At 46.2% G+C, this 22,495-nt stretch overlaps 1 protein-coding gene across 3 annotated transcripts in view; it reads right to left on the reverse strand.

Annotated features, from left to right (window-relative positions):
- phldb1b (pleckstrin homology-like domain, family B, member 1b) overlaps positions 1–22,495 on the reverse strand; it is a 58,733-nt gene that overhangs the window by 12,375 nt on the left and 23,863 nt on the right. For 2 of the 3 annotated variants that reach the window (XM_061217158.1, XM_061217157.1), the window contains exons 7-15: positions 15,513–15,755; positions 13,523–13,660; positions 12,855–12,992; positions 9,075–9,203; positions 6,353–6,508; positions 5,766–5,876; positions 4,855–4,944; positions 2,272–2,391; positions 228–386 (exon numbers count right to left, since the gene is read on the reverse strand). In XM_061217158.1, coding sequence (XP_061073142.1) covers positions 228–386; positions 2,272–2,391; positions 4,855–4,944; positions 5,766–5,876; positions 6,353–6,508; positions 9,075–9,203; positions 12,855–12,992; positions 13,523–13,660; positions 15,513–15,755 — 1,284 coding nt within the window. The remainder of the gene's footprint in view (positions 1–227; positions 387–2,271; positions 2,392–4,854; positions 4,945–5,765; positions 5,877–6,352; positions 6,509–9,074; positions 9,204–12,854; positions 12,993–13,522; positions 13,661–15,512; positions 15,756–22,495) is intronic. The other variant, XM_061217159.1, reaches the window with a different exon arrangement.

Raw genomic sequence — 22,495 nt, forward strand, 5'->3', positions numbered from 1 at the left:
TAAACAATCACCCACACCCTCGTGGTTGATCAGAAACTTCATTCTTAATCGTAAACATGTTTTTTTAGAGTGAATTTCATGGTGGCCCCCTCAGGTGCAGTTTATATTGTGTTACCTCATGCAGCAGAAAGCAGGGGGACCTGGACAGAACAAAGGAGCCTTTTTACAGGTAAGAGGGAGGGAGGGAGGGACGGAGAGTGGGAGGGAGAGAGGGGGGGGAAACACACCTCAGCAGAGGGAGACAGGGAGGTGCCGTGCGGAGGGGTGTGGCAGGAGAAGGCAGAGTCTGAAATGACAGACTGGAATGATTGGACAGGAGATGTGGGGGAGGAGTCGACCTTCGGCATCCCGAAGATCTGGTTTAATTGGCTGACGGTGACGTAATCCTTTCCCACCCAGCCATACAGAAGGGGACAGACGCAGGGCGGACAGGAAGCAGGAGAGAGGGGCAGAAAATGAGATGGCAGAGTTAATGGAAGAAAATGACACTATGTGGAAAGAGCACTTAAAAACAGTATTATATCAATCATATATCAAATACTCTGTTGTGCCTATCAAACAATCATATTCATGTACATTATGCATCAATCAGTTTAATTAGTATTGTCCATTCAGCAGTACTACAGTACTGGGCAAAATGCTAGATTTCTTTCAATATAAATTTGGTCTTAGATATTTATTTTTTGTTTTTTTGCATTCATGTGTCAGTAGAAAATAGCACATTTTAGATTTACAAACTTCTTGAATGAAATGTTCCAGAGAAATGTTTGTATTTCATAACATAAAATGACATATTAAAGGTACAATAGGTAATTTCGAAATTCTAACGGTCAAGCAGCAACAAACACCTACAAACCACAACACTGTTTATTCCTCCCCCTTCTCTGTAAATGCGCTGACATTGAAACGGCATTGGCTGCGGCAATTATAACCAATTTTCAACCGATGAGCTTGAATTATTGTACAGTTATACAATGTTTTGGTACAGTGTCAGGCCGTCAACTGTATATTTTGAAACACGAATCTAAAAACTATAAACACAGGCAGAGGGTGAGTCAACATGTCAGTGAGCCTTTTTCAATGATTGGAAGGGATTTACAATGGTCTTGTAACAATGTTTTAACACAAAAATCTTACCTATTGTATCTTTAAGTAACAGACCATTTTTCAGATAAAAACTTGATCAAGGCCATCTGGGATTACATAGACAGCCAGTAGCAGAACCGCTCACTGCTCTTTATAGTATAGCATAGGTTTTAAATATTTAGAAACTTTTCAAACTATTTTTTGAAAGCATCTTCACTTCACAGAAGTTTTTCATACACCTGAAACTTTTGCTCAGTACTATACACTCAGTGAGCACTGCCGATATTTAATCAGCCAATCACGTGGCAGCAACTAAATGCATAAAAGCATGCAGACGCGGTCAAGAGGTTTAGCTGTTTTTCAGACCAAATGTCAGAATGAGGAATAAATGTGATCGAAAGTCATTTTGACTGTGGAGTGATTGTTTCTGCCAGACACGGTGGTTTGAGCATCTCAGAAACTGTTGATCTCCTGGGATTTGCACGACGACAGTCTCTAGAGTTTTCAGAGAATGGTGCAAAAAACTAAAAACATCCAGTGAGCAGTGGTGCTCCGAGCAGAACGCCTTGTTAATGAGAGAGTGCCAGACTGGTCAAAACTGACAGGAAGGTGACAGTAGCACGCATTACAACAGTGGTATGCAAAAGAGCAGCTCTGGCACACAATGCGTCAAACCTCAGCAGAAGGTAAATACAACACCAGAAGACCAATAAGTCTAAAAAATAAGTCTAATAAATACATAATAAAGAACTCACTGGGTGTATATTTGAAATTTCATGTTACATGGAATCATAATGCTACAGCTACAGTAAAAAATAACAGCTGCTCATGTCACAAACCAACAATCCTTGTGATAAGAAATCAATCAGCTTTCACCACCATTTTCATGCCAGCCAAATTATGTTTTTTTCCGGGAGGTCAAGTGCACAGAAACGTGCTCAGGCTCCTTATAAGTGCAAATAAATCGCATACACCACTCTCAGAAACATATGAATTACATCACAATGTCATTCACAGACGTATACGTATCATAGAAAAATACATGTGAGTAAACTCCTTCAGGGCTAACAGGGAAGGAAACACTAGTTAGTGAAAGAGAGAGAAAGAGAGAGAGAGAGAGAGAGAGAGAGAGAGAGAGAGGGAGGGAGGGAGGGAGGGAGGGAGGGAGAGAGATAGCTAGTGTACCTCGCTGACGAGTGCTGGAACTACGGCAAGCGGAGTGCAGTTCTGAGCAGAGGTGGTGGTTTGGGTGTCATGGCAACCGTTCCCATACATCTTATAGACATCAGAGAGCTTCAAATACTCCTGAGACCCCAAAGCCCAAAGCAGCCAAACAGGACAAGAGGCTGTCAAATCACAGGTTCACACAAAAATACACACACATACACACACACACACACACACACACATACACACACGTGTCCTTAAACAAGCACAGGCACACACACGTGCACGTGGACACACACACGCACATGCTCACACAAGAACATCTCTTAGCCCCAAGATAAGTCTCTTTCCATGCGTTTGAGATATTGAACATGATGAACATGTTTCACACCCAGAATAATGTATGAACTGGAAACCTGAGACTAATCAATATCACTTGATGTGCTGCATAAAATATAAAATATCAGCCACGTTCCAAATAAAATAAATACTGGAATTCTTAGTGAAATCTTCAACACTAACTTTGGGAGCGAATTGGACACAAGATTAAATTGTGTTCCATGGAGAAAGGGAAATATGGGACTCTCTGTGTGTGTACTATACACCTCAAACATGAACCTCACCCCAAGTATGTACAGTATGCTTACTAATCTTCCTATCAACAATCCTGTGCCCCATCTGGTGATGAGAAAGCTTGATGCAGGCACAGGAAAGAGCATGGCCCTCATTCTGACATGAATTTCTAAGTGCAGTACTTGCCATTCATGTAATTAGAAAAACGGTGTCATTGTCAGAGAACTATGTAGTTTGTAAATTAAAATGAGAAGGCAGTTCATTTCGATAGCACAAAAGTATATTCTTCAGCAATCGTAATGGAAAATACCAGGCTGCCTATCAGGGCAGCCTATTGTTTAAATGCCTTACTCCTGCCCCCTAGTGGATGAAGATGAATTTCCTGCACAGACGACTCCTAGATCCCGGTTCCTCAAATTTACATTACATTATTGGCATTTGGCAGACGCTCTTATCCAGAGCGACGTACAGTTGATCAGACTAAGCAGGAGACAATCCTCCCCTGGAGCAGTGCAGGGTTAAGGGCTTTGCTCAAGGGCCCAATGGCTTATTGTGGTTACACCGGGATTAGAACCACTGACCTTGTGTGTTCCAGTCATTTACCTTAACCACTACGCTACAGGCCGCCCCTATGCATACAAATAACAGTCCTCGAGGGCCGAGAACTGCTGGTTTTCCACCCTCCCTGTAGCTGGGAGTCCAGTGTGTCAGCAGCACTAACTGTTCAGTTAATTAGCTAGGGCCAGATTTAGATTCAAGGGCCAAATTTGAGGTTTGATGTTTTTATAACACACATAACAGGTGTTATGCATAAAGTATAAGTCTGTTTTAGTCTGCACCTCATATGATGTATACATGCAGCAGAGCAAAAATACTTTTTACCAGTTGCCCTATCCTACATCACAGGACTACCGGATAGATTATTTCAAAACAAAAGCCAACAAACCAGAGCTCTAGAACCAAACACAAGGTCAGCTTCACACAAGTGCAGACACTGAACTTTGCTCTTCTAGTAAACAGAAAGAGTTCACAACCCCGCAAGCAGACACACGCACCCCATGCATGCATACACGCACTCTCCCTCTCCCCCGCACACGCACACATACTCTCTATCTCTCTGTTGCTGCACATTTGTCCCTGGTTATGATTTGCACATTATTGCACGGCACACAATTCAAAAATGTCAAACCAACCAAACCAAAATTGATCTAATATAATGTATGGTTTCTTCAGTATTTTTTCAATGGATGCACTTGAAACCAGGCTTGTGAAAGCAAGTTATTAATTGTATTAGAGGGATTTCCACAGCATTCCATTAATGGTACTTTCAGTTATTAATCTGTTGAGAAGTGGGTTGCCAGGGGGATTGTGAAAACACAGGCCACATGCGTTCATAGTTAGATTACCTGGTGAGGCCTGCTGGGATACATTTGGGAGGAGGAAGTGTGTAAGAGGGAAGCAGGAAGTTGGCAGTGGGAATGCTGGGAGTGGACTTCCTCTAACAGGTCAGCCTCGCTGATATGAAGCACTTCCTGTTCACATTATCACAAATCAGGAGCCACATCTTAAATATTCCACTTCCTCCTGAAAGCCATTTCAAGCTTTTGGCAATAGTTCATACGAGTGAGAAAAAGTCCAGCGTAGCCCACAGTCGATAACATGAGAATTTCAGTGTCTTCACCAGATGGAGTAACTTTAAACTAAAGACGATTCCAGAACTGAGAGCAGGCCATGCTGAATGCCTTCACATGGATTGTATTAGTCAAACTCTGACACTACCAGAACAACAAGCACACACCCTAAAAAAGCATTACATGAGCACACTCAATTTCCATCTCTGACAGGGCCAGCTTCTGAACGCCCAATGAGAAGACGCAGAAAACCTCCACATGTACAATGAGTATGGACCAATCGCAATCTATGACAGAAAGCATTTTCCCATGCTGAGTCACTCCTGTTAGTCCACTCAGGTCACCCTAACTGTAATACCAGGTGTGACCAGCAGGCGGTAAGAGAACACCCTCTCACCTCCTTCATGGCGCTGGCACTCTTGGGGAAGGCCCTTCCCCCGGAGAGGCTGAGGTAGCGCTTCTCCAGGGCCGACAGCCTCTCCTTCTCCTGTAAAACACCCAAGCACAGAGTCACTACAGTAAAACAGCTGGGAGTTCTGCCCTGCCCACGACTGATCCCAGGTCAGCCACCGCCAAAGACGCCTTTCGGCTTGTGTTCTGAGGGCTGACCTAGAGTCAGAAGCAGAGTATTGATGCCATTTTGAAACTGTGGTAGCTGTAGTACTCACATTACGTTATTACATGGGAATGCATTAGGCTCTGTTCCAGGCTATTGAAGAACAAGGCACAGTGATGCAGTTTATTATAAAAAAAGAGAAAAAATGGAGGATGAAAAAGGAGGCAAGTATCCTTCTGCCCAAATTGCAACTGGGGAACTTGATTTATCTTGATTTATGTGTTACTCTATTCATATCGATAAGTACATACTATAGTAGTGAACATGCATACTATTCCTGGGTTCATTAATATATACACACACTGAGGACTTTATTAGGAACATCTACTTATTCATGCAATTATCTACGCAGCCAATGTGTGGCAGCATAAAATCATGCAGATACGGGTCAGTGGTTTGCAGAAGAGCATCTCTGAACACACAGCATGTCAAACCTCCAACTGTATAGGCAACAACCGCAGTCTAAAAGTCAATAAATACCTAATAAAGCGCTTACTGAGTGTATACATGACATTACATTACATTAATGGCACTTGGCAGACGCTCTTATCCAGAGCGACTTACATGCATGTGTCTGTACTATTGATAACTACATACTATATACAGAAGCATAGTAGTGAACATATGTACCCTCCCTGCGTTTGTTAGTATATATACTACACGTGTGTCTGTGCTTTGTAAAGGAGTGCAACCTTATGAAGCAGCTGCAGGGCCTGGTTCCTGTCCTTAGCCAATCGCTCACACTCCTGGCTGGCCTGCAGCCCCAGCTGACTGGCTTGGCTCTCAAGTGCTGCCACCTTTTCCTGTGGACCGCGGAGAAAAGGACTGAGTGCTCAGTACGGAGACAGCAGTGTGATAACTCAGGCCCGTTACGTCCCACAACCTTCTGCCCCGGGAGGTCCCTCAGTACCTGCAGAACATTCTCTGGATTCGTATCTCCCGGTCTCAAATACAAACCATCCTCACAGCCTTTAGCGTGCGACTTGCAAAAGCAGAGAACATCACACAAGGGTTGAAGGGCGAGAAGATCATAGTGTTTCACACAGACATTTGGGCAGAGCCTGCATTTTAGTTTGCCATCGCTTTGAGGATCTCTCCAAGTGCGGCGTCCCTTTGAGTATGGCCTCTCTTTGAGGAGGGGGGGCCTCTATCTGCCCAGAGGGGATAAGGCCTGTGTGATACATACAAGCCTCTGAAGGTGATGCACCTCTGAAATATGACGTGACAGACAGGAGCGATGTCCCTTTGAGAGATGAGTGACAGTCAGGCAGTGCTGTACCTTCCGATGGGCCACGCTGGTGTGATACTGCGCTCTCTCCTGCAGGAGCTGCTGGCTGATGGTCTCTCTCTCCTCCTCTAAGCTGCTCTCTTTCTCCAGCTGCTGGAACTCCAAGTCCTCGAACCGCTTGGTCTCGCACTCCAGAGCCTCTGCCTCCTGCAAGTTCCCCCAGACATCCCCCACAGAGAGTCACCACACGGGCCTCCAGAGACAGTCACCGTGTGGCCCACAGGGTTACCACAGGGGCCCCCAAACACAGTCACCGTGTGGCCCACAGGGTTACCACAGGGCCAGGCAGAGCCCATGCTCTGTAGAAGCAGTCACACGCATCCGAAAATCAAAAGCGCCAATGCAGCCCAAACCAGCGGCATCGGCAGGCCAATACACCTGACATTTCAAACAGAGAGAGAGGGGGAAGAGCAGAGACAGAGTGAGAGTGAGAGTGAGAGTGAGAGAGAGAGAGAGAGAGAGAGAGAGAGAGAGAGGGAGAGGGAGAGGGAGAGGGAGAGGGGCAGAGGGAGAGAGCTAAGTGAGAACCAGCTGTGACACCACCTGGCACTATCCTGGTTGCCTGGCTACATCCCACAGCTCAAGGTGGAGGTGACGACTGCAAAGGTACACAAGTGCAAATCATCCTTTACCACTCGCTACAGCACTGTACACTGTTCCCAGACGCTTCATCACAGATAATTATACCACTCTAATGGGTACGACAGCTGTTCCTCCATCACAGTGTGCCAACTAGCATCGTGTGCTATATAAGCTTATATAAAACACAAACATACGTATAGGACTCCCATAAATACACTTTTAATTCCAGCTTGGGTGTTTCACAGCGTGTAACTCTATTCACTTAAACACATGCTGCTCTGATGTGCTGGGAGCACTTGCTTTAAACACAGCTCCAGCATTACTAATGGTTTGCTTAAGGAAATGTGAGCTTCCAGACAGACACCCTGCTGGGCCGCCATGTTTCTTACCAGCAGACAGAAGGCCTCTCTGCAGGCCTAGATAAGCCCCTGAGCAAACTTATGGACACAAGTGTGCCCTCCCTGCCAGTTCTTCAGAGTCTTACTGGGACAAGTCTGTCTGTGGGAGCAGGTTGACAGCCACAGGGCAATGTCCTCCCCACAGCACCCTGCCAGTATAGCCCTGAGAGCAGCTGTTTATCCAGCCACTCGCGTTAGCCTGCCAGGAGTCTGTCTGTACTGACGCCCTTTACTATACATATTCATAACACACGGTTTTATTTTATTTTTATTTTAATCCTCTATTGGAATCACCACTTATGCCTCTAGAGACGTAACGTCCACAAAGACAGAGCAGGACCACCGTAGCTGAATCCAGTGCACGTGCCCCTGAGCCAATGGTTGTTTTGCACACAGCCCACGCTGTGCCGCACGTGCTACGCTGCTGCTGATTGGAGGAGAAACGTTTCCCTCACTGGTGAAAAGGAGGTTACCTGAGGGCACCGGGGCGCCCCTGGAGGGCCCTACGGCAGCGGTAACCCGGGAAACATGGCCGACAGGGAGAGTCTGCCCAACGCCTTTCATTCTCAACGGCTTCAACCAGGCACCTGAGGCTCCCACCAGCCCTTATGGAGCTGTTCTGCAGCTCGGACTGAATTCAACTCTACTGTAACACATCTGGGCTTTAAAACAACAAACAGAATTTAAACCCATCGAAGTCCATCAAATAAAAACTGTCAGATAAATACTTGCAGCGCAAAAATGCACTAGAAGCAATCAGGCGGCAAAAATACGAATCAAACATCAAACACGCGATAGAACATTAAGACCAAGGGCAGGTGTTAGTGACTGCATTGTTAGGTTAGTGAGCCATTAGTGTTAAAAGCCAAAACAAAGAAGGAAGGCCTACAGAAAAAATAAAAATAACATGCTTGTACACAACAGAATTGCATCGTATGTGACAAGCGTATACAACACACTTGCCAAGCTCTCCAAAGCCCTCGCACAGTTACCTTGAGTTCCCCCCGAAACACACCACCGTACCCCATAACCATGACAATGACCTTTCACCCCAGCCTTTGTCCTATTGAGAGGGTGTGGAGGGAAGGACAGGAAGAGAGGAAGGGGATGGGCGTTTGGAAAATTCCAGAAGTCTGTGAGATAGCCAGCTAGGAGAATTTAGCCAGTGGTTTAAAACTGCCCGATTTTAAGCAGTGCTCTTGTGATAACGGGCCAGTCACACTAAGGCATGCTCAACTCTGACACATGCTGTAAAATGTTTAATGGCATCTAAGGCTGTTATTTGCGAAACTGGTAAATGCCTATCGTAACATTAACATTCGTTCTGTAACCAACTACATTTTACAAGGAATTTCAGGCACTTGAAAATGAGTGTGAAGTTGGATGCACCAAGCACACAGTCCTTCATTCATAAATGTACAAATATCGCTACCCAAGCATTTTTCTCTTGGTTTCATAAAATGCATTTTCATCGAACAATTCAGAAAATGTTTAAATCCCAGATGTTTAAATTGTACGTAAACTTGCTGAGTTTTCCTCATTGAGATTCTGAGGTATCTCAGGTATTTCACAGAGAAGTAGTGAAAGCCAAATATGTTATCGTGATTTAGTGCTGCTGGAATGTCCGCCCGGACAGATGGCGAGGAGGGGGTAGAGGACAGAGTGTGATGCTTCGGGGCAGGTGGTGGTGGTGGTGGTGGTGGTTTTTTGGGGGGTGGGGGGGGGGGACTAACCCTCTTCAGCTGATCCTGTAAGTGCTCGCGCAGGGATTCGGGGCAGTTGTGAAGCTGGCTCTTCAGCTCACTGTACCCCTCCTGGAGTCGGGCCAGGACCTCCCGTTCCACATCAACATTTGCCCTCTCCTAAAAAAACACAACAGACCATCCAGGGGAGGAAGAGGAGAGAGAGAAAAACACACTGCTCAAATCCATGCCATGCATAAGCTGGAGGTTAGAGACCACTACAGTGTGAGAGCCAGAGAGAGAAGGGACATGGGAGCTGTTTACCTGCTTTAAATGTGTCCCCGTGGTAACCAACTTTTGCCCTGTTTACCTGACCCGATGAGAAGGAAGTGAACCCCATATATTTACTAGGTCCAGCACACTCGGCAGCTTTTTTTGTTTGTACATGCTTTGGTCCTGTCTGCATGCTGTTCTTGTGCATCGATCTGTTTTTGTATGTTTACCTGCCTTAAACTCTGTAGTCTCCACTTTGGCCTGGACCAAGCCTCACACAACATAGAACATGCTTCTTGTTCCAGGTGTCTGTTTGCAGCAATATATTATGTCTCTGTGTGATCACAGAGAGACTGTAGTCATATGCATCCGTCAGCTTTCATTAAGTAATATGCTCAGTTGATACAACTGAATGAATTAGTTTGTATTCTTTCTTCGGAAGCTTAAAGAAAGACTTGCAGTATAGCTGCATTTGGTTTTTAATAATAATTACATACAATTCTTCTGATAGAAGAGTTAGTTTTGTATGTTTGGTTTTAATGTAGACGTGTGAAAGCATGCCTCAATGGAAATTTCTATAACGGCATCAACATTCAAGACAAACTTTGCCTTGAATCACATGCATGCTATCAAACATACAGAAAATCATACCCATCAGATTTCCTGTTGCTTTACACAGGAAACCTTTACTGATGCAGATTTTCTTTATTTTAAATATAAATAACCTCTGTGTAACAGTGAACATTAGTTGCTTTAATCTATCAATAACAATCCAACAAACCTATTTTTCCCTTGTTTAATTAATATAGAATATGATTAGATTTCAGGTGCAGTAATGTGTGTTTATCATGAAACAAAGCTGGCTGCATTAATGCCAGAGGTAAGATGGACATGTGCATAGGTGATATGTGCACCTAAGCACTCATTCAGCTAGTGTTGAACACACAGGCTGAAAAATGTGCAGAACGGGCAGGAAATTCCTACAGTTCCAAAAGATTTAAACGGCCGAGGGCAGCTGGTAGGCGTGACTATATTTGGAAAGGTACGCATATTGCTCTTAACAAGTCATGCGCTGGACACTGGACACCTCATATAGACCCGCAGGGTTCATGGGAAACGGAGTTTCAACATGTCTGTCAGCACACTCTGGCTCCACCTCTGTTCATGACGTATGGAATAGTGAATTATTGAAAATATAAAACTGTTACAGTACCCGTAGTTATTATTCAGCCTTGTTGGTAGTATTTTTATTAATATTCAGGGCTGCAGTGCAGTTTTAGCTGAGGCAAAAGCCACTGACTCACTCTCACACTCAGACACCCTCAGGTCTCACCCCAGATACGATCCGATACAAGCGAGAATCTCCCTGAATTTAACAGCATCTGTACAAATGCTGACTGCCATGAATGGCAAAGTACACAGCAAAATACAAAAACAATTGGTCCAATAAAATTTCAGAGGAAACATAAATCTAAAAATTGAAAGTGAAAGTGAAACATCTTAACTGATTATTTGATGGATTACATTAATTACCACAACCAAAATAAAACCATCGTTATATCAAATCTAGGCCTTTCATTGTATTTACCTGCAGGCAATAACATTGATAATGCCTACACTAAGCAAACCTGGGTCAAATACAACTGAGCCAGCCAAGAGGACCAGAAGGCATTTGCTCTTTTTGAAAGTAATTAATCGGTTCAAATAGACCAGACATGCTCGTATAGTATTTAAATCCAAAACAACTGTGTATTTGACCCAGGTCTGGTACTAAGTTTCCTGTCATACTGCATGTTGGGTGTATAAATCCTAAATACAGAAACCCAGGACATGACAGTCTGGTTATCATGAATGCAGCTGAACCCTGAACCCTGAACCCTTCAGAGTGACCAAAGCCCTGAGACCCGTGTTTGAGTGCGGCAGAGTGAGGATTAGAGGTTAATGAACACCAGTTAGTGAAGCCGAACAGCAAAGTAGCCCTTATAAGTGCGGGAAAGACGTTAAAAGGGACAGAAAGAAAACAAGACTCCCCCGTTTTTGGTCCCAACCGCCACCTGAACCGCGTGACTCACCACAGAGGGCGCTGTCCCCCTGTTACCCCCGCATGCGCTCACCTCCCCACCACTCACCTGGTTCAGGAGGTCAAACCAACGGGAGGGGGGGACCACACCCTGACACACTGCCGCTAACACATACCTAAGCACATGGAAATGCTCTACAGGAAACTCAGCTACTGAGCTTGGGAAGAACGCGACTGCATGTTTACCTTGGTGTGGCAAAACCGACTAGACTGGGTATGGGGAGGCCACCCTTGGCAAAGCCATGCCTTTGAGGAATGTCAGACACCAGAGAAGTTGAGTTTGTTACAGCTCATCAGCAACAAGGCACATAAAGACAGTCCCACCGTCACCTCCCCGAGAGCGCCACCATCAGGCCAGACTGCAGACAGCTTTCCAAAACCAACTGACAGCGTCTGCACATTAACCGAACAGGCTATGCCAAAACATGCACAATCACGTAAAGGTGCCACTTAAGGTGTGAAATGCCCTTCTGAATAATGAACTGAGAGTGAAGCTTTGTGAGGCCTGTAATGTCAACCTGCAATGTGCTGACTTGAAGCAATCTAGGGACTGGTGATTGGCTCAGATCAGTGAAACCTCCACCCATTTTGGGGTTTAGAGCATCATCATTACTGAAAATGTTCTGTGTTGAATAATGCTGACATTGGTTTCTGTGTAACCAGTAAGTAGGGGGCTGTGATGGATCTCGTTCCACAGAACTGAGCCAAGCAAGATTTCTTGTGTACACTAGGAGTGTTTACAGAGGAATCATACTGTTTGAGCATATTCTTGTGCTGTGTGAGTGAGTGTGTGTGCGTGCGTGCGTGTGTGTATGTGTGAGTGCGTATGCGTGTGTGTGTGTGTATGTGTGTTTGTGTGAGTGTGTGTGTGTGTGTGTGTGTGTGCGGGTGCGGGTGTGAGTGTGTGCGTGTGTGGGTGTGTGTGTGTGGGTGTGTGTGCGCGTGTGTATGCGTGTGTGTGTGTGCTTGTGAGAGTGTGTTTGTGTGTGTGTGTGTGTGTGTGTGTGTGTGTGCGGGTGTGAGTGTGTGCGTGTGTGGGTGTGTGTGTGTGTGGGTGTGTGTGTGCGTGTGTATGCGTGTGTGTATGTGTATGTGTGAGTGTGTGAGTGTGAGAGTGTGCGTGTGTGAGTGTGGGTGTGCATGTGTGTGTATGCAAGTGTGTGGGTGTGTGTGTGAGTGTGTATGTGTGAGTGTGTGTGTGTGTGAGTGTGTATGCATGTGTGTGTGTGAGTGTGTGTGAGTGTGTGTGAGTGTATGCGCGAGTGTGTGTGTGTGTGTGTGTGTGTGTGTGTGAGTGTGTATGCGTGAGTGTGTATGTGAGTATGAGCATGTATGTGTGTGTGTGTATGAGTGTGTGAGTGTGTATGCATGTGTGTGTGTGTGTGTGAGAGTGTGAGTGTGAGTGTGTATGTGCATGTGTGTATGTGTGTGTGTGTGAGAGTGAGTGTGTATGTGTGTGTGTGTGAGAGAGAGTGTACCTTGTCCTTCTCTCTCTGAATGGTGCTCTCCAGCTGGTTGAGTTTGCGCTGTAGCTGTGAGATGATCTCAGTCTCTGCCTCCACCTGATCCAGCTCCGCCTGCCTCTCGCCCTGCAGCAAGGCCCGCTCCATCTCTGCCTGTGGAGCAGCACACAGCACACACGTCACACACACAGCACACACGTCACACACACAGCACACCTAACATACACACACACTCACAAACACACACACTCACACACTCACACCTAACATACACACACACTCACACACTCACACACTCACACACTCACACACTCACACACTCACACACTCACACACTCACACACAGCACACACAGCACACTCACACACAGCACACCTAACATACACACACACACTCACACACACACAGCACACTCACACACTCACACCTAACATACACACACACACACTCACACACCTAACATACACACACTCACACACTCACACACTCACCTAACATACACACAGCTCACACACGCGCCACACCTTAAACACACACAGACACACACACCTTACACACACACACACACACACACACGTCACACTTTGCACACACACACGCGTCACACACACACACACACACACACACACACCTCACACCTCACACTCATTCTGATCCCAGATCAGTTGCTCTGACGGCATCACCTCCTGCTTGGACTCCTGCAGCTGCTGCTCCAGTTCGGTGATGCGGGTCTTCAGCTCGTCCACACGGGTCAGCACTCTCACACGCTCCTCCTCCAGGTACGCCAGCTCCCGCCTCCCGCTGCCCCCACAGTCTTCATCCTGTGGGCAGAGTTTAGAGACTGCAGGTCAGACAGGTGAGACTACAGGTCAGACAGGTGAGACTGCAGGACAGACAGGTGAGACTACCGGTCAAACTGCAGGTCAGACAGGTGAGACTACAGGTCAGACAGGTGAGACTGCAGGTCAAACTGCAGGTCAAACAGGTGAGACTGCAGGTCAGACAGGTGAGACTACAGGTCAAACTGCAGGTCAGACAGGCAAGACTGCAGGACAGACAGGTGAGACTACCGGTCAAACTGCAGGTCAGACAGGTGAGACTACAGGTCAGACAGGTGAGACTACAGGTCAAACTGCAGGTCAGACAGGTGAGACTGCAGGTCAGACAGGTGAGACTACAGGTCAAACTGCAGGTCAAACAGGTGAGACTGCAGGTCAGACAGGTGAGACTACAGGTGAGACTGTTAAGACTGAAGGTGAGAGGGCTTAGACTGCAGGTGAATCTGAATGTGTGATGGTTTAGACTGCAGGGGAGACAGGTAAGACTGCAGGTGAGATGGTTTAGATTGTGGACGGGCAAGGAGGGCTGTATCTGTTTCTGGATTTCAGACCAACATCTGCTCTTAATTATTTAATTAACCCAATCATTTACATTATCTGTCATTTTTATCCATGTTCTGTGATATAAACAGCAGCTTGTCGTGTAGCAGCAAAACCCACCATACACACCGGCCCTCCGGAACTAGAGTCGCCCATCCCAGGGTTAGAGGATAACACAGCCCAGAACACAGATGTGCACACCCACACGCACACACCTATGATGTGTGACCCTCGGTGTGAAGTCAGCTTGGCGAATCAGGAGCACTAATTACCCAAGAGCCCTAGGTGATTAGATGAGAGTGTAGGTGAAACAGTTAAGAGTGCAAGTAAGAGTGTGTAAGAAAGGTGACAGGTGAGGTCACAGATGAGTCCCCAGGTTGTACAGGTGAAAATACAGGTTCGCTGAACAAGAGCATACAAAGGTAGTGGCAGTGCCTCCATTTTACCACTAGATGGTGAAAAGACACCAAAACAGGTTTGCACAAAAGGCTAAGTAAATATTCATTCTGAAAGTGTAGTCTCCCCATGCAAGCCAATAGCTCGGCTAGAGAAACAAGGGAATAGCTGACAATTTGGTTAACAAATCAGTAGTATTAAGTGTGTCTCTGTAAGGCAGTGTTTCGAGTCAAAAAGTGAAACTCAGTTCCTCATTCGTCAAAACAGAGACCGCTGCCAAACTTTTCCTGAAGCTATTATACAGCTACAGTATGTTTCACATACATGCTGGCATGCTTCGGCTTGAAAAGTGAATTTAAATACATTTTCGGAATGGTTTTCATTAACAGAATAAACATTGCATACCTCCAATATAAGGAGGGCATGCTGGATTATGTTTTCACCTTAAAATCAGCAACCAATTCAGACTCAGAAAACAAGGTGATGAGCTACCGGTGTAATCCACTGCTTTCATTGATCAATTAAGTGCTGAGTAACAAAAGTCAGCAGACCCTGCTGATCAGGGACCAGGGTTTACAAACCCTGCATTAACCAGCTCCGCTATTGTGCTACCTGTCAGCTAACAAGCTAGCCTGGCCAGTGTAGCCGGGCCAGTGTAGCCCTTTAGCAGTTCCTTAGCTGTGGTCGCAAGCCCGTCAGTATAGCCTGGCCAGTGTAGCCCTTTAGTAGATCCTTAACTGTGGTTGCTAGCCTGTCAGTATAGTCAGGTCAGTGTAGCCTGGCCAGTGTAGCCCTTTAGCAGTTCCTTAACGATCATACCTCTGAGCTAGCATGCTAGCCTGGTCAGCATAGCCTGGTCAGCATAGCCCAATCAGCGTAGCTATGTCAGTGACCTCACCTCCTGTTGCGTGCTCTCTGTGCTGCTGCACTCCTCCTTCAGGTTCTCCTCGTCGCTCTCCCTCTGTTTCTGCGGCACGCGCAGGGCCGGGCCCCGCGCTGCGTCCAGCCCCGCCCTCCTGAGGGTGTCCTCCCCGGCGGGGGCCAATCCCGGGAACCCCAGCCTCGCTCCCTCCGGCCCCGGGGTGTCGCCCTTGTTGTACTCGGCACACAGGTTCAGGATGGTCTCCAGCCTCTGCCGCTCCTGAGAACACAGAGTTGTAAAATAAGGGCTTTTTTGTGCGACAGGACCGAGTGAGACCGCTGTGTGACCACATCAGCTTTCATAAGCCAGGACAGGAACCAAATACTCTACTGAACCCTCCAGCCTCCAGCCAAATCAGGGTCTACAGATGTGTCACACACACACACCCACATGCACAAATGCACACACACAGTCTCACACACGCCTTAGAGAGACACACATACAGTGGCTACTGAATCCTCTCTGAATGAGCCCAGCAGAAATGCCTGGATCCTGGGAAAAAGGCAATGCATGCCAGGGGAAGAACAGCTGCTCTCTCCAATTATCCAGGACAGCAGTGAGCGCTCTGACCCCCAGTTAAACTCTGACCCATACAGGCCAACTGCTGCTTCTGTGGGGCTGGTACCTGCAGACAGGGTGGTTCAAACAACAGACCTCCCACAGAGCCAGTGGTGTTGACTAGAGCGCAGCGGCACCGTCAGGCTAATGGCAGTCGTAATCATTAAACACACTCAGCGAGCGCTTCCACCAGATAGCCTAGTTTTGTGTGTCTGAAGGACTACAGTAATCCTGGAAATGCTGGTATGGACTCAGCAGGAAAAAAAACAATCAGGCAACAAATCGATACTGACACAGAGTCAGCAAATGCTTAAGACTTTAATCAAGATGCATCTGCAAGGTGGCTGATACCTTTGATGGAGAAATTACTTACTGCGAGCCCATTCTCGTTAAATGCACGGTGCGTATGTGTGTGTGTGTGTGTGTGTGTGTGTGTGTGTGTGTGTGTGTGTGTGTGTGTGTGTGTGTGTGTGTGTGTATGTGTGTGTGTGTGCGTGTGTGTGTGTGCGCGCGTGTGTGTTTGGTTTCAATCCACCTCCACAGGAACTTATATTTAAGAGTGAGCCAGTTGAGGGAAGCAGTGTAGGATTCGCTAGCCACGCGAACGGCAGGCGTGTTCTGGTGTAATCCAGTCATATGAGAGGAACAGGCTACAGTAATACAGTAACACTCACACGGGCTCACAGCATTATGTGGCCTCCCTGATGGACTCATTTCCGCCGTCTTATTCTGCCCGAGGTAGAGGGCACGGCCAACCACAGATCAAAGGGCTGTGGGACATGCCCCTCCCTCTCCCCAGGGTCCACATTCCACACCGAGGAATGATGGGAATGTCTCTCTCTCGTTCTCTTCCTCTCCCCCGCTGGGAGTCCGTCTCACGCTTGTCTCACGCACACGCCACCTGTCCCCTGCCCCCTGCCCCTCTCTCCTTCCCCCACTCCTCTGTCTAAAGCTGTGCAACCCTCCACCTTACAGAGTGAGGGCTGTTTGTCTGAGATGCCCTCGTGGGTCTTAGGCGAGTCCATGACACAATGGAGAAGCAGTAGGCGCTGGTGTTCATTCTGCTCTTACAATGGAATTCCTTCATATTGAGTCAGGGGGAATGGCTCAGATAACGTGTATGAAAGAGTGAGCATTCTCTCCTCGTAGTCAGCCTTTCTGTCTCTCTCTCTGTCTGTCTGTCTGTCTCGTACGCTCCCTCTCTCCCCTGTGTCATAGATCTCCCTGTCCCTCCACCGCCCACCCCCCTCTCCCCGATACTGTCATACAAAACGGTTGCGGGAACAGAGATGAGTGACGAGGTTATTTGTGACCCAGAAATGCAGCTGAAGGCTTGCATCATATTCCTGTCCTGGTTTCATCCTGAAACTCACACTGTGTTCTGTCACGGCTCGGACCAGGGGGAGAATGGCTCTGACAGAGTGTCTATCACAACTTTCAAGAGCAGCGTCGCACACTATATACGGCACGTGTACGGCTTTGACGACAAATACCCACACAACGCCAGGGCTGAAGTGCTCTTTAAATTCTCATACGCTAGATCATAAAGTTGAGGTACAAAGAGTTTCCTCCATGGCTAACTTAATTATTCAGCATTTTTTGTTATCAGAAAATGTTAAAATTCTGTTGCTTTTTTCCTGTGTCTGTTGGAATAAAACACAAGAGGTGTGGGTTTACCAGCCTAACGCTGCGAAAACAGCAGGGTTTCTGGGAAGCCGACACCAGTTTTGATTGGACTTGCAGCCAAACAGAACCGTGGGTAAGAGGTGTTCACGGTGTTTCAGAAGAACCCAAACACGGTTTCCCCACATGCAGGTGCATCACTGCAGCGGGGAAATGAGCTCCCCTGCCAGCAGAGCTGTAACGGATTAGAACTGAGGAAGGCACAGTTCTGTTGGACAAGCCCTGTGTGTCTACAGAGGACTGAGAGGAGAAAGTATGCAAACAGAGAATGTCTCACATAGCTGTGAAGATACTGAGGCAGCACAAAGAACAGGGCACTGAAGGACATACGGGTAGAGTATATGGCTAGAGTACAGAAGCACCTGGATACACATTTGTTTAATGACCGCAGTAGCATGCACACGACAGGTCAAAATGTAAAGCAATGTGATACTGTACTCTCAGAAAGAAAACATTGCAAAAGGAACCCTGTGATTCCATAGAAGGACCCTATCTCATTCAAAATATCTTTGTTAGCAAAATGGTTCTCTTATACTTCACGTCTATGATAGAGGGATCCATAAAAACTAAAAAGGGTTCCTCTATGCCGACAAGCCAAAGAACCCTTTGTTCTGAGTGGATGATTGAAATATTCTTTTCTGTAATCAAATCTCTTCCCCTCAGGCACTGTGGGGACAACCTTGTGGGAGGAGTCTTGTAAAAAGCCACCAGGAAGTTCTGGGCACAACTATTGCTTCTCCAGAGGAGTTACACATAGGAGAAACTACATGAGACTTGCAATAACAATCACACCTACATAATTTAACAGATAGTTTAAACCTTTAATTTATCAAGTAAAATTAATCAAGCACAGCACAGAGAAACTGAGAGGGATTTTAGGGCAGTATTCTGGCAAAGGGCAAAGTTGTGAGTTGCAATGCAGAAAGGCACGATTATGTGGTTTACATGAGTCATGAATGGTGAGATCCAATCATATTCCTGCACATGTGGTGAGCAGAATATACCATTTACAGCCTTTGGACAGTGCGAAAAGATGGCATCCTAGTATTCTTTCATGTGCATAAAACGCTTACAATGTGAACAGCTGGCTTTTTTCCTTTTTTTTTTTTTTGCCTTAGGGATGTTATGTAAACTCATCCAATGAATTGCTAATGTTAAATGTGTTAATTTAACACATTTTTAACAGAATTGCTTTGGCTTAATCATGAGTTAAGGCGTTAACATTCACAGCCGTAGACGTAATATTCACAACAACAGGTAAAGAGCTAATGAGTGCACATAACCCTCTAATGCTATCCTTATGAAAACAAGATAATTAGGTAATTGTTTTGGATTCAAATACATTTCTACGCTACACTGAGCTTGTCTGGTGCATTGGAACCTCTCAAACAACGCAAACCCGATGTTATGGTCCTCTTGGTTGGCTCAATTGCACCAGGCAAGATCAATCGAGCACTGAAAACTATTTGAATCCAAAACAATTATGTAATTGACCCAGGTCTGAAAAAAATTATCAGCAGCAACACTCTTCCCGGCCTGGCATCAGGGAGCCCAGTCAGACAGCCCAGCAAACTGGCACACAGACGGTCTGACAAAGACGCATACCACAGGGCAGGCTGGGATATAAATAAGGCCTGAATAGCAACTGCTCTGCTCTGTTAATATCTCAGCCGTCCGCCGTTACCTTCCTCATGGCCGCCACATTGGTCATGAACGCAGGATCATGAATCAGGGTCAGAAAGTACGTAAGGGTCCGGTCCGGGGGCTGCTCCAGTCTCTGTGCCACTGAACCGGACCCGCTCAACGGTCTGCGGTCCATTTCTGTCCCAGTACTGCAGCGTAGCGTCCACTGTGACTCCTGTATGGCTCTTCTCTGCACTGCTATCGGTCTGTATGTCTCGCTCTCTCTCTGGGTCAGTCTGTTGTTGTCTCTCTCTTTCTCTCTCTCTCTGACTGTTATCGTCTCTCTCTGTCGGTCTGTCTCTCTCTCTGACTGTTGTTCTCTCTGTCTCACTGTTGTTGTCTCTCTCTCTTCTACTACTTACACCCAGGAACGGCCTGTTACTGGGGGGTGGGGGGTGGGAGGGTCTTCACATAGAGAGGGAGGGGCCACAACACAGAGTGGCCAAGGAGAGGAAGCTGTATTTGTTATTCAAACATAATGTTTCTCACAAACACAAACAAACAAACAAACAAACAAACAAATACACACGCACGCGCACACAAATTACTACCACCACCACTACCAGTAACACCACCACCACTAACACTACTACTACTACCACCACTACTACCACTACCACTAATACTACCACCACCACCAACACTACTACGACCACGACTACCACTAACACCACCACCACTAACACTACCATCACCACCACCACCACCACGACTACCACTAACACCACCACTAACACTACCACTAATACCACTACTACCACAACTACTAACACTACTACCACTACCACCACTAACACTACCACCACCACTAACACAACCACTACCACTAATACTACCACAACTACAACTACTAACACTACTACCAATACCACTAACAACACTACCACAACTACTATCACAATTACTACCACTACTACTACTGCAACTACCACTAACAGCACCACCACTAACACTAACACTACCACTAATACTACCATAACTACTACTACTACTACTACTAACACTACCACTAATACTACCACAACAACTACTGCTACTACTACTACTACTACTACTGCTACTACCATCATAACTGATTTTATCATGTCTGAGAAATACCACACTGATGAAATATCAACAGATCCATCCATATAATACCGTGTTGCAAGTTATTTTCAAAATAATTTGTCGCCCTGAAATACCTCACAGAAAAAAAGTACAGATTGATTACAATGAATGATTGAATGAGTAAATAAAAAAATGAATACATGAATAAATAAATAAACCAAATGGCCAGTGCCTTTAAGCCACTGCTGTTAAAATTCAGCTGTTCTTCACAGACAACGGCTGCTAAGAGCACCCTCTAGTGGAAACTGCTTTTTAAGAGAAGGCGCAGCCAAGTGGTCCAACCAATAAAGAATAATGGCAGTTACATAACTGAAGAAAAAAATCATCCACCTCTACACAGATCAACCAGTATTATTATCTAAAAAGCATCATGTCAGTTAGCTTTTCAGGTTCAGCATTTGGTTTGTGAAAATTCGGATGAGAACGGTTCCTGTCCTTGACAGAAGTCCTCAGAAAGGTTCTGTCAAGATCACAGAAAGAACATTCCAGAAATGTTACATACACCGTCTGTACGGTTTTGTGCACACATATCAATATAAAAAAAACTGAGGAGTTGCAGAGTTTCTCTCTTAAATTGCATTTCCATCTGAGAGTGAAGGATGGGGAGACGGCCAAAATAGTCAGCAAAATACAGAAAAATTTTGTCTGAACCACTGCAGGCTACTGGATACTACTAGTCATGCCAAATATTGAGAAATATAGATACTGTACAACAGCTGGGGCAGAAAAAAACAAAAAGTTTGATGGCAGAAAAGGTCTCAAGCTCAAAAGGTCTTGAGCTTATATAAAATGTACACAGTACAGCTCAACACTCCTACAGTACACCACAAGAAATGCTCACCCACAGCAGGGCCTGTTCCCTTGGTCAGAATAGAATGAATCAGTGTGTAATTATGTGGGCCTGGTAGGCCGGAATAGAGCGAACCACTGTAATTACACAGCCAGTCCTGCTCCTAAATGTGGAACGGAGACTGTGATTCTGAGAGAGAGGGAGAGAGGGAGAGGGAGAGAAACAGAGAGAGAGAGGGAGGGAGGGAGGGAGGCTCTCTGTGCTGAAGTCTCAGACTGTGCTCTTCAAATGTCAACATCTGAGCGAATTAAAACGCTGATGTCATTAAAAGGACTCTCGCCCAGCCGTGAGGTCATCTCTGTCTGCGGGGAGCATCGCTCTGTCTCGGGACAGACGCCACGCGCTGAACGTGTCCACTGAGACCCTGTGCCCAAGACCTCGAGCCCCCAGCTACAGACGAGATGCCATACAATGGAACCTTATTCTCTCACTGCACTTGTCTGTTTAAATTACTGTAGCAATTAGTCATATTATTACTGAAAGAATGTTTTACTTGTTAATTTCACATAATGTTGTGTGTTTAAAGATATCTGCCAGCCTTTGGTTTTGACGCAGTTGAGGAAGACTGGACTGGCACCACGCACCCATGCCAATAGAAACACTGGAATGTGAGTGCTGTCCTTCTCATTGTCATATTGTACATTTAATTCACTAACGATTCAGCACCCATGAAAGTAACATTACATAATTAGCTCTAAGGGCTCTAAGGGCTCTGTGCTGAGAGAGAGAAGCAGACCTGTGGTCTAAGGGCTCTGTGCTGAGAGAGAGAAGCAGACCTGTGGTCTAAGGGCTCTGTGCTGAGAGAGACAGAGCTGTGGTCTAAGGGCTCTGTGCTGAGAGAGACAGAGCTGTGGTCTAAGGGCTCTGTGCTGAGAGAGACAGAGCTGTGGTCTAAGGGCTCTGTGCTGAGAGAGACAGAGCTGTGGTCTAAGGGCTCTGTGCTGAGAGAGACAGAGCTGTGGTCTAAGCTCTCTGTGCTGAGAGAGACAGACCTGTGGTCTGAGGGCTCTGTGCTGAGAGAGACAGAACTGTGCGCTAAGGGCTCTGTGCTGAGAGAGACAGAGCTGTGCTCTAAGGG

The sequence above is a fragment of the Conger conger genome, chromosome 13 (assembly GCF_963514075.1).
Source record: "Conger conger chromosome 13, fConCon1.1, whole genome shotgun sequence".
Classification (NCBI taxonomy): Eukaryota; Metazoa; Chordata; class Actinopteri; order Anguilliformes; family Congridae; genus Conger; species Conger conger.